This window comes from Oncorhynchus gorbuscha, linkage group LG14, assembly GCF_021184085.1.
Source record: "Oncorhynchus gorbuscha isolate QuinsamMale2020 ecotype Even-year linkage group LG14, OgorEven_v1.0, whole genome shotgun sequence".
Classification (NCBI taxonomy): domain Eukaryota; kingdom Metazoa; phylum Chordata; class Actinopteri; order Salmoniformes; family Salmonidae; genus Oncorhynchus; species Oncorhynchus gorbuscha.
The window spans coordinates 68,866,813-68,879,471 of record NC_060186.1 but is presented as its reverse complement, the minus strand read 5'-3'; the positions used below and the strand labels follow the sequence as shown (position 1 = coordinate 68,879,471).

General features: G+C 42.5%; 2 protein-coding genes across 2 annotated transcripts; one reads left to right on the top strand and one right to left on the bottom strand.

Moving 5' to 3' along the window:
- Window positions 1-497: 497 nt before the first annotated feature.
- LOC123995715 (kelch repeat and BTB domain-containing protein 11-like) lies at window positions 498-2,322 on the top strand. The gene has a single exon (XM_046299387.1). It carries the CDS (start codon window positions 646-648, stop codon window positions 1,771-1,773), a length of 1,128 nt encoding a protein of 375 aa, XP_046155343.1. The 5' UTR covers window positions 498-645; the 3' UTR covers window positions 1,774-2,322.
- A 6,255-nt stretch (window positions 2,323-8,577) lies between these two features.
- LOC123995822 (C-C chemokine receptor type 6-like) lies at window positions 8,578-12,407 on the bottom strand. The gene is made up of 2 exons (XM_046299504.1): window positions 12,239-12,407; window positions 8,578-10,457 (listed from the first exon to the last, which is right to left on the bottom strand). Exon 2 carries the CDS (start codon window positions 10,372-10,374, stop codon window positions 9,265-9,267), a length of 1,110 nt encoding a protein of 369 aa, XP_046155460.1. The 5' UTR covers window positions 10,375-10,457; window positions 12,239-12,407; the 3' UTR covers window positions 8,578-9,264.
- Between the last annotated feature and the right edge of the window lie 252 nt (window positions 12,408-12,659).

Genomic DNA, 12,659 nt, shown 5'->3' with positions numbered 1-12,659 from the left:
ATCTCAACAAAGAGCAGCACTGTTCAATAGAGCCCGATGCGGTGGAGGAGAACTGCCGCGCGCAGGTGAACGTGGCGCACAGCTTGGGCTTTCCCTCTTCTAACTGGATGACGACACGAAAACACGGAGCGCATCTCTCGTGTGTTAAGTCAGCGGTGAAGCTGTGAAAGGTCAGTGTTAGATTCATAAAGCGAGTACCGAGGCGGGGCAGAGGGAGGGGAGGTCTGCGCCTGTCACCTTTTGTATCAGCGCGGACAGACAGGCAGTGCGGGACAGACGGCTGTGCGGGGAGAGAGCGAGCCAGAAGCTACACAGAGAAACCAAGCACCACAGTCCAGGCAGGAAGGATGTGGATGTGGGAACGGCGTCTGTGTTTCTGGAGATAAGTCTGATTTAGTGATTGAAGTGTCTGGAAAGAAACTTGAAGCGCATAAAGCCGTTTTGGCTGAGAAAAGTGACTATTTCAAGGCGCGGCAGTTCCGAGACGTATGCCGATTAAAGGGGGTGAGTTTTAAGACTTTGACAATATTGGTGGATTACATTTACTCGTACCGAATGCAGGTTAGTAAGGTTAATATTGTAGAGGTCGTCACCCGGGCTAAAGTGTTATAAATTATTTTCGCAGTTCAAGCTGCTGTCGATAAAATGTCGGAGCAGATTACCGCTGAGAACTGCTATGAGATTTTGACAATAGCCAAAAGGCAATGTATCGGTGAATTGAAGCAGAAAGCCTACAAGCACATGAGTGACAATTTCTTGGAAATACTGCATGATCCTGCTGTCTATGGGCGTTTGACGGGAGGGGAGAGAGAGCTGATTCTCACTATGAGAATGGAGGGAAAGAGGGCGTTGGTGGTGGCTGAAATCAACGAGGTGTATGACCGCGCCGGGAGCAGACCTCCAAGCCGTGAGAACAGTCGCCCCCAGAGCCCTCTATCGATGGTGTCCCTGGAGGAGAACCATGTGATTTACTACTACAACGAGGAGACAAAGGACTGGAAAGTGCTGACGAAGATGCCGGATGAAATCAACACAAAGGGCTCTGGGATATGCACCATGTACAATTATCTATTCGTAGCAGGTGGAATCAAAAGGCAGGACGACAAAGGCAAGGTCTCGGACAAGGTGTTCTGCTACAACCCTCTCACTGACAGCTGGAGCGAAATACGACCGCTCACCCAGGGTCGGTCTCAGCTCAAACTGGTGTCCATGGACGGGTACCTGTTTGCAATCGGAGGGGAGTGTCTCTTCACGGTGGAGAAATACGACCCTCGCACTGACAGATGGAGCCCTGTGGCGCCGCTACCAAAAGGGGCGTTCGCTGTTGCGCACGAGGCAACGACCTGTAATGGAGAGCTGTTCGTATCCGGAGGCTCTCTCTTTTATCGTCTGCTAAGATATGACAGTAGAAGAGCTGACTGGGAGGAATGCCCGTTCAACAACAGCAGGAAGAAATCCACCGACATGGTGGCGTTCAAAAACTTCATCTACAGGTTTGACGTCAACCGTGACTATGGCGTCAACGTGTTCAAATACAACACTGTGGTGAAAATATGGCATGACAGTGCGTCCCTGGAGCAGACCAACCCCTTGCCCTTTCGCTGTGCTGTCATTGGCAACACTATTTACTGTGTGAACAAGTCCCAAACATTGCAGTTTGTTGTGGAAGAGGAGAATGAACAGTTTTTGCCTGAGGCAGAAGCACTCAAAGCACCTGTAGAGGCTAAAGGCGTCCTTGTTCCATTTGTCCTGGCTCTGCCCAAGACAGCCTGAGACAGAATAATGAACAATATTTACTTATTTTTGGAGACTCACTAAAGCAGCCTCAGAAATGTCATTTGAGGACAAAATATGTTGTGTTTGATAAAAGAATGATAAATTAAATAATTTGTCCATTTTCATGAACAGTATTTGTAATTCCTACCAGAGGACAGTAATATTGTGATAGGCTTCTCTTATCTTGCCTCTATGGCTATACACTTCAACAGCTCTACAGAAACAATGTAGACTAGTGTATAGACCTAGGTGATGTCAATAGGTAGAACTTTTTCATCAACAGCACTGCCAAAGCAATATTTATTTCCAAGTGTTTATAATTCAATGTCAATATAACTATTGCATGATTCAAATAGTTTTCCTCTCTGAGAGTATTACCTGTTATTACTACGTGGAAACATTGCCTTGTTCTCTCTTAGAGTAGAAATAAAACGTGTAAGTCGCTTTGGATAAAAGCGTCTGCTAAATGTCATATATTATTATTATTATATTATCCCTATTGATATAATATAACCTAGCTACTATGACTTTATTACAGGGAATGATAGAACATCCCGTCGCATGGTAAAGGATTAGCAGCATCAAGAAACCGATTTGAATGTCTAAGGAAAGTCTGGTTTGAGTGGCTATATTGTCTATTGGTCTGTGGCCTGGATAATGACATGAATTTCTCACATTACTGTAAGTATGGCCTCTTTAGGTGGACTTGTCTTCCAAACCCTCTCAGCCCTGATGCCCTGACCACAGGCGGACAGTCTAATTTTAGAGCTGGGCATATTGATCCATAACGCCAACTCTCCAAAATGTGCTGAGTTAGGCAGTAAAGATATTTGTGAGCTTCATGTATTTTTATTTTAAAAATATTTTTAAAACACTTTTCACCCTTGTCCGCGGCGATTGAGCAATAGTTTATTTATCAATACATCAATGGACAGCAGTTTGTGAAACAAATGTACTCGACAGCATGTTGTGAAATTCACAGTTGGGATAGTTGCTGTTGCTGCACAGCTTCCTTTTATTTATTTAACCTGAATTAACCTTCCTTATAGAGCGCCTGGAGAGGGCTAAGGCTGTTTACAGCAGGACCAGGGCTAAGGGCTAAGGCTGTTTACAACAGGACCAGGGCTAAGGCTGTTTACAGCAGGACCAGGGCTAAGGCTGTTTACAACAGGACCAGGGCTAAGGCTGTTTACAACAGGACCAGGGCTAAGGCTGTTTACAGCAGGACCAGGGCTAAGGCTGTTTACAACAGGACCAGGGCTAAGGGCTAAGGCTGTTTACAACAGGACCAGGGCTAAGGCTGTTTACAACAGGACCAGGGCTAAGGCTGTTTACAACAGGACCAGGGCTAAGGCTGTTTACAACAGGACCAGGGCTAAGGCTGTTTACAACAGGACCAGGGCTAAGGCTGTTTACAGCAGGACCAGGGCTACGGCTGTTTACAGCAGGACCAGGGCTACGGCTGTTTACAGCAGGACCAGGGCTACGGCTGTTTACAGCAGGACCAGGGCTACGGCTGTTTACAGCAGGACCAGGGCTACAGCTGTTTACAGCAGGACCAGGGCTACAGCTGTTTACAGCAGGACCAGGGCTAAGGCTGTTTATAACAGGACCAGGGCTAAGGCTGTTTACAACAGGACCAGGGCTAAGGCTGTTTACAACAGGACCAGGGCTACAGCTGTTTACAGCAGGACCAGGGCTACAGCTGTTTACAACAGGACCAGCACTAAGGCTGTTTACAGCAGGACCAGGGCTAAGGGCTAAGGCTGTTTACAACAGGACCAGGGCTAAGGCTGTTTACAGCAGGACCAGGGCTAAGGCTGTTTACAGCAGGACCAGGGCTAAGGCTGTTTACAACAGGACCAGGGCTACAGCTGTTTACAGCAGGACCAGGGCTAAGGGCTAAGGCTGTTTACAGCAGGACCAGGGCTTTGCTACCAAATAAAGGTAAAATTAAAAATTTAAAAAATTGCTCCAATGTGTGCTTTGTCTGGTCACCCAGTTCAGCCAGCAGGGACAAAGAGAGGGTAATTCACTCAAGACTCAAGGGGAAAAGACTCGCTGTGAAATTAGAATATGACCTTGTCTGTCTGTCTGCCAGTGAATGAAAATACACACACACACACACACACACACACACACACACACACACACACACACACACACACACACACACACACACACACACACACACACACACACACACACACACACACACACACACACACACACACACACACACACACACACACACACACACACACACACACACACACACACACACACACACACACACACACACACACACACACACACACACAAGGTGTGAGGCCTGTGACATGCTGCAAGTCTCGGTGGGCCCATATGCTGATGGTCTCTGCCCTAAGGTGTGCCATGTCTACTTGCTGTGGGAGCCTATAGCCTCTTACAATAGAATCAATCATCCCCTCACCTCTCTGTCATAGTAATAGTCCTGTTTCAAAGGAATGACATTCAAAGACATGAAGTCACCCTTACAGTATGTCGTTATTTTATCCTGTTCAGTGAAGAGTGCACCTTTGAAAATTTAGCTGCCTTTCCGTGCCTGGCAAGGCCAGGTTTTAATGTACTGTAACTTCCATTCCTATCTTCCTCTGTCTTTTAGGGTGTTTCTTACTGCAATAAAACACTTTGATTATTATTTTTCTTTTTATATGACAAAGATCCCGCTGCTAAGGTCTATATTCATCTTGCTGCTGGGTCTAATCAGAAGTCTTCATGAATGGGCAAGCTGTGTGAGTTAAGTTTATGCTGTGTGAAGTTTATGTGGACCAAGGCAATCGTACTGCCGAACGAATGGCCATAGGCTAATAATACTAATTCAAGGCTTGTAAGCTTGTGAGTGATGGTGTTGGGTGTTTCAGTATGTTTGAATTGCTGTAATAAAAATAGTTATTTGGATTTTCCACCTGTTCGCTGGCTGTTTATTTCATGTTATGGTTTGACAGCTTCAATGGTTTTCAATCATACCTTATTTATCTGCTGTATGACAGCCTTTCAACTCCAAACCAACCACATTCACTACTGTAGTGGTGTATAGTACATGATCAATTATATTGATGTTTGGTGTGTTAACGTACTGACTCATTGACGGATGTACGGTTCCTGCACACAAACATACTGTTTCTTTGTCAAATTGTCAAAGATTTCAGCCGCCAAAGTCATAGACTTTTCTCTCTGCTACTGGATGGCAAGCGTTACCATTCGACCAAGTCTGGAACCAACCAAACCCAGAACAGCTTCTACCACCAAGCCATGTTACTGCTAAATAGTTCAATAGTTAACCAAATAGCTACCCGGACTATCTGCATTGACCCTTTTTTCACAATGTTTTTTGTTTCATCACATACGCTGCTGCTACTGTTTATTATCTATCCCTTCATTCCTAGGTACAGTTTCGGAAGTTTACGTTGGAAGTTTAAGTTGGAAGTTTACATACACCTTAGCCAAATACATTTAAACTCAGTTTTTCACAATTCCTGGCATTTAATCCTAGTAAATATTCCCTGTTTTAGTTCAGTTAGGATCACCACTTTATTTTAAGAATGTGAAATGCCATAATAATAGTATAGAGATGTCACGCCCTGGTCTTAGTATTTTGTGTTTTCTTTATTATTTTGGTCAGGCCAGGGTGTGACATGAGTTATTTATGTGGTGTGTTTTGTCTTGGGGTTTTTGTAGGTCATGGGATTGTGGTTAGTGGGGTTGTTTAGAATAGTATATGGCTGCCTGGAGTGGTTCTCAATCAGAGGCAGGTGTTTATCATTGTCTCTGATTGGGAACCATATTTAGGCAGCCATATTCTTTGAGTGTTTCGTGGGTGATTGTTCCTGACTCCTGTGTCTGTGCCATACAGGACTGGTTTCGGGTTTTCACATTTATTGTTTTGTAGTTTGTTCATGTATAGTTTTCCTTATTAAAAAACCATGAACTTCAACCACGCCTCTCCTTCGACGGAAGAATCCCATTACAAGAGAATGATTTATTTCAGCTTTTATTTTTTTCATCACATTCCCAGTGGGTCAGAAGTTTACATGCACTCAATTAGTATTTGGTAGCATTGCCTTTAAATTGTTTAACTTGGGTCAAACGTTTCGGGTAGCCTTCCACAAGCTTCCCACAATAAGTTGGATGAATTTTGACCCATGCCTCCTGACAGAGCTGGTGTAACTTGACGTCAGGGCTTTGTGATGGCCACTCCAATACGTTAACATTGTTGTCCTTAAGCCATTTTGCCTCAACATTGGAAGTATGCTTGGGGTCATTGTCCATTTCGAGGACACATTTGCGATCAAGCTTTAACTTCCTGACTGATGTCTTGACATGTTGCTTCAATATACCCACATAATTCCCCACCTCATGATGCCATCTATTTTGTGAAGTGCACCAGTCCCTCATCATGGCCTAACAGTTCTATTTTTGTTTCATCAGACCGGAGGACATTTCTCCAAAAAGTACCATCTTTGTCCCCATGTGCAGTTGCAAACCGTAGTCTGGAGTCTTTTATGGCGGTTTTGGAGCAGTGGCTTCTTCCTTGCTGACCTGCCTTTCAGGTTATTTCGATATAGGACTTGTTTTACTGTGGATATAGATACTTTGGTACCTGTTTCCTCCAGCATCTTCACAAGGTCCTTTGCTGTTGTTCTGGGATTGATTTGAACTTTTCGCACAAAATTACATTCATCTCTATGAGACAGAATGCGTCTCCTTCCTGAGCTGTATGATGGCTGTGTGGTCCCATGGTGTTTATACCTGCATACTATTGTTTGTACAGATGAATGTGGTACCTTCAGGCGTTTGGAAATTGCTCCCAAGGATGAACCAGACTTGTGGAGGTCTACCATTTTTTTCTGAGGTCTTGGCTGATTTCTTTAGATTTTCCCATGATGTCAAGCAGAGGCACCGAGTTTTAAGGTAGGCCTTAAAATACATCCACAGGTACACCTCCAATTGACTCAAATGAAGCTCAGAAGCTTCTAAAGCCATGACATAATTTTCTGGATATTTCCAAGCTGTTTAAAGGCACAGTCAACTTAGTGTATGTAAACTTCTGACCCACTGGAATTGTGAAACAACAGTATTAGTCTATAAATAAATATGTTTGCCAAATTTGGCACCTCTCCCATGTCTTATTCCACTAGTATAAGGAGGGAGTTGAAAGTCTGTGTTGCCCAGCAACAGCCTCAAACCATCACTGCTCTAGAGGAGATCTGCATGGAGGAATGGGCCAAAATAACAGCATCAGTGTGTGAAAACCTTGTGAAGACTTACAGAAAATGTTTGACCTCTGACATTGCCAAGAAAGAGGATATAACAACGTATTGAGATACACTTTTGTTATTGACCAAATACTTATTTTCCACCATAATTTGCAAATAAAATAATTAAAAATCCTACAATGTGATTTTCTGGATTTTTTTTCTCATTTTGTCTGTCATAGTTGAAGTGTACATATGATGAAAATTACAGGCCTCTCTCATCTTTTTAAGTGGGAGAACTTGCACAATTGGTGGCTGACTAAATACTTTTTTGCCCCACTGTACATTAATTATTCATTTTGGTTGCCTATCCTGATATGAAGTTTGTTCTATGGAAAGTATTTGACTCTAGCCACAAAATTAAGGAAATTAGAAGGGGGGTTGGCAAGGCTATTTGATTGCCTGCCGAAATGCTCCCCCCATTCTATCTTGGGACTGCAAGACCTGGCACACTTCATAATCATTTTGGTAGCTCATGTTGACCAGTAGTGTGTGTGCCACAGAAAGTATTTGACTCTAGCCACAAAATTAAGGAAATTAGAAGATGGGGTAGGATTGCGGCAAGGCTATTTTATTGCTATCTCAACTAGCAAGCAAGTCGCAGGCATGAAGAATTGAGTGTGTGCGCATTCATGCGACGAATTCTGTCAGGGAGAGCTTTTCGGCACAACACCCCAACACCCGAAATGAGTATCGCTAACTATTTCAGTCCAAGTCCAGCATCGATCAATTCGCTTCATGAGTTGGCCTTGGAAGCTGAACTGACACTATTTATTGCCATGGGAATAGAGGAGGACTTGGTCAACAGTTGTTCTCACAGCCATGTGGCTTGCGTGATGGTGTGACTTGCGCAGGAGATGCAAAATGTTTGCCAAATACAGTTTGTTTTATCCACTTGGTCAAACCAAGGTTACATTTCACAATATCTCCTTTGTACTTAAACTATATCAAATCAAATCAAATTGTATTGGTCACATACACATATTAGGCAGATGTTATTGTAGGAGTAGTATAACTTACATAACTTAAAAATCACATGAGGATAGTGGCTTAACTGTGGAGAACGGACTAGTGGTAATGACTGGAGTGGAATCAGTGGAATGATATCAAATACATGGTTTCCATGGTTTCCAAGTGTTTGATACCATTCCATTGACTCCATTCCAGCCATTATTATGAGCCGTCCTCCCCTCAGCAGCATCCTGTGTTGAAAATAGGACGATTGTTTCGTTTTAAACATTTAAAATTACATAAGAAATGTTGGTTAATTACAAATTATGATTTTAATAATTGAATCAGGGGTGTCATATATGCTTAGTCATGATTAAAGATGAATTGTTGATAAAGATAGGTTGATGGCAGAGTCATGAACACAACAGACCCCCGCAGAAGCTTCTCACAACTGTACTCCAGGGATTACATAGAGACAATTACATTAGGATCTTTAATTGGCAAGTGAGCACAAATGACAGCAATTAAGCCCCAAAGGTTGTAAACCGGCAACAATTGTAACATCACGTTGACAAGAACATGCACTAAATAAATAGTGCATATGAGGCTGTCTGTCCTATGAACCAATTACCTAAGACAATAACAGAATTTCACTCAAATCAAATATGACCTAATATTTGGCTTTCTTAAACAACAATACTGCCTTATCTTTGTAGAACTCACTTAATTCTAGGGAAGCTGTCTCCGCACTGATTTTACAAGCTTCATTCCAGACTGTGTAGAGACATAGTGTAAAGAGTGTAAATGGCGCTATCTACTGGGTAACAATAACAACGCTGGTACTTCTACTAATTGTGAGCAGTTTGCCATGGCTGAAACCCAGATTACAGAGTATTGTCCTTCCGTTAATAAACACATTAGGAAATTAATATAGACCATAAAAAAATATTTTTTATTTTGTCTTTCAAAATACGTTCAAACACAGACATAAACCACAATTGTGTATTAACCAAAGACAGAACTGCATAAAAGCAACAACCGATATATCATATTCATAAACAATAAACAGCAAGTAGAAACAGTTGTCATCATTTAAATAAACACTTTTGTTATTTTACATTGATTATTCCATGTAAGGCTTATGGAAACATTCAATAAAGATGGCATAGGTACATTGATAAATGTATCAGACTGCGCTATGGTTCACAGCAGTGGCAGTCTCCACCACAGGGTCTCGTCCTCACATGGTGAAAGAAGATGCGTTGTCTGTAGAGGATCCATCCATAGACCTGCGGACAGTGGAGACATACATCTCTGACGTGACCCTCGAGAAGCGTCGGGGATTCATGACCCTCTTCCCAATGCACCACACATCCTCCACAATCTTCCTGAAGTGGTTCCTGAACTTCACCCCGATGAAGGCATATAGGACCGGGTTGAGGCAGCAGTGCAGGTAGGCCACCGTTTCTGTCACTGTCTTGGCCACTTCGGTGGTATCCACCTGACTGCAGGTCTGGGTCTGGAACTTGTTGACCGTGTCGTAGAGCAGTGCGGCGTTGTAGGGCAGATGACAGATGATAAACACGACCACCACAGCCAGCACCACGCGCACCGCCTTGTGCCTCTGGAAGTTCTTGGCACGCAGCAGTGTGACAATGATGTTGGAGTAGCAGAAGCCCATGACCAACAGGGGCAGGAAGAAGCCCACCGCCATCTGGGTGCTCGGGACCAGGATCTTCATCTGACGGGCCGTGGCTTTGTCTGGGAACCTGAAGTTGCAGACTACATAGTCCTCCTCCTCCTCCTCCTCTAAGAATATGGTGTTCTCCAGATTTAACAGTGTTGTAGCATTGTTGTTATCATAGTTGTCATAATAATTTCCAATGCTGCTGTGTGCAGGCACATAACGCTCGTAGTAGACAAAGGTGGGGACGGAGAGGAGCAGGGCCAGGCTCCAGACTGCAGCGCAGATGATGCGGCTGTAGATCAGGGAGCGGAGCCGGAAGGAGCGACGGGCCTGGACGATAGCAATGTAGCGGTCGGTGCTAATACAAGCTAACAACAGCATGCCACTGTACAGGTTGACGCTGTAGGCCCCACGGAGAACCTTACAGGCCACCATCCCCATGGCCCAGTCACTCTGCTCATTGTAGATGATCAGGGGTAGAGCCACCACGAACAGCATGTCTGCTATGGCCACGTTCAGAAGGTAAACGTCCGTCATGGACTTGGCCTTCTTGTAGAAGGCGTAGGTGACGATCACCAGGATGTTGCCCAGTAAACCCAGGATACAGATGACAGAATGGATGTAGAGTCGCACCACTCTCTCCACACTGTTGTTTTCTTCCATATTACATGGCTCCACCCAATCATAGTCAACGCCACTGAATTGTTAACTGTTTCCTCGGCATTATCCGTATAGTTCATTTTCTCCTATGGATAAATAGAGAGAGCACTCAGAGAAGAACAGGTCTTTCATTTAATAACACACTTGGAATTTATTTCAACATACAGTATGTACTCATGGCACCCCCCCCCCAAAAAAAATCATTTCTGTTTTATTGAAATGTATCCTATCACTATCAACTACTGTATACGTATATTATTTTAACTACAAAGCAAAATTCTGATTGTAGTTAATTAACATCCTTACAAAAGTGTGACTGAAGTCATCTGGAGTCGAATAGGGTTGGCAATGTGGTGCGATTCAGAGAAAGGAAATTTGCAGAGAACCAGGTCACATAACCCCAATCTTGCTTGAGTGACCCAAATTCTTATTTAAATGCACGAGTGTGGTTAAGTATCTAAAGTGCACAACTGGGGTTGGCTTTCAATGACACACAGTAATTCATGTCAGTAATGTGACTTTTAGGGGCACTGCTGGCATTATAAATTGGCAGTTCATTGTACATTTGTCATTTTACAAAATCTGTGTTTTGAATATAAAAATGTCTCAATGCTATTGACAAAGACATTAAATTGTTGTTCTGCTTCTGGTTGTTGTTCCTATTATTCACTTCTGCATGGTGGCCGTTCCCAAAGCATAAAGACGACAGGAGTGGCACAGCAAGGCAACAATGGTTTGATGTTCCATCTCGCCTGACTTCCCTAATCAAATGTCAACTGAAGCACATGATCATCTAAGTGGATATTGAAGAAATTAACGTATGTACAACGAGCATTGTGAGTTCTTAAGAAGCTAATTGGATATCTAGAAATGATATCAGATGTATGAATGGAAAATCATTAGATGTATACCTTTATCCATGTTAGATGACTCAAACATACTGCATTTCCCCTTTCATTCTTATATAACATCCTCCACCACCTGATAGAAGTGAAGACATACAGTACATCCACATACCTTACTGTTTTCTACACATCCCTCTGAGGTCTTCTAAAGGTACATCCACTTGCTTTATTTTATTTTTCTCTTCTGACCTATTAGTGATGGTGGCTTAACTACAACCATTTAGGTTCTTTCATTTTGGCTGTGACGGATCAATCTGGGCCAGACAGCCTAATCCAAGGCTTTTGCATAGGATATGTTGTAGAATATGTTTTGTGGGACATTGCTTATTCTCTGCGGTGAGGTTCCCCATTCCTAGCTGCAGAGTGTATATGCATACATTTGAGCAAGATCCTGAGATTTCGGGGGATTTATTATGTCTGCTGTGTGTTGGTGTGCCCGTCTATCCATAAATAAAAATAAACAAGACTATTGTGCCGTCTGGTTGGTTTAATATAAGGAATAAAAAATTATTCATACTTTTACTTTTGATACTTAAGTATATTTAAAACCAAATACTTTTACTCAAGAATGACAATTGAGTACTTTTTCCTAGGGTGACAGACTGTTATGATAGAAAAATTTACTTTTGTGAAATGAATGAATGAATGGTAATTAAAATTGTATAAGGTAGACAATTTACATTTCAGACAATACAGTCAAAAAGTAGAACTGAAACGAGTTGCAAACAACTGTGTTAATTTCAGATATGACATGTTTAGAAATTAACTGATTTTATTACAATACACACAATGTAATCTACAGTAAGATCTAGTGGAATGTCATTTTTACAAATAAAGATTAAAGAGCATGTTGAACATATTTAACCCAGCAGTTTTCCTTACATTAAGAACAGTAAATTATATATTTTATTAAACAAACATGGTCACATATTATCCCATGTATTGTGTAAGAGAGGACTTACCAGAATAACGCAGTGATCGTTTGAAAAGACTCTTGGGACTATTCTAAGCCAAGTTTGAAAGGAAGCTGTGAACCTCAGAATCTCTCAATTAGAGAAAACAGGAAGAAGTCAAGTTTTTCTCCGTTTGATCAACCGAGACTGTTAGCTGTGGAACCAAGCAGTGTCGCAGCATGCACTTGACGTTCTCAAATAAAAACCTGTTGGCTGACACCTGCAGATCACACAATCTGAGCAGAAGAACTCAAGAAACATGCTCATTACACCTTAACTCTTTATTGACCTTTGAAACGTATTGACTGTTGATTGCTCACTTCTATTCATTCAACTATCTGGAATATTAGGTACACTGGAAACGGTGTGCATTATTTTGCAGACATACATTACATGGGGGATAAAGTCTCAGAGATCAAAGTACTTGATA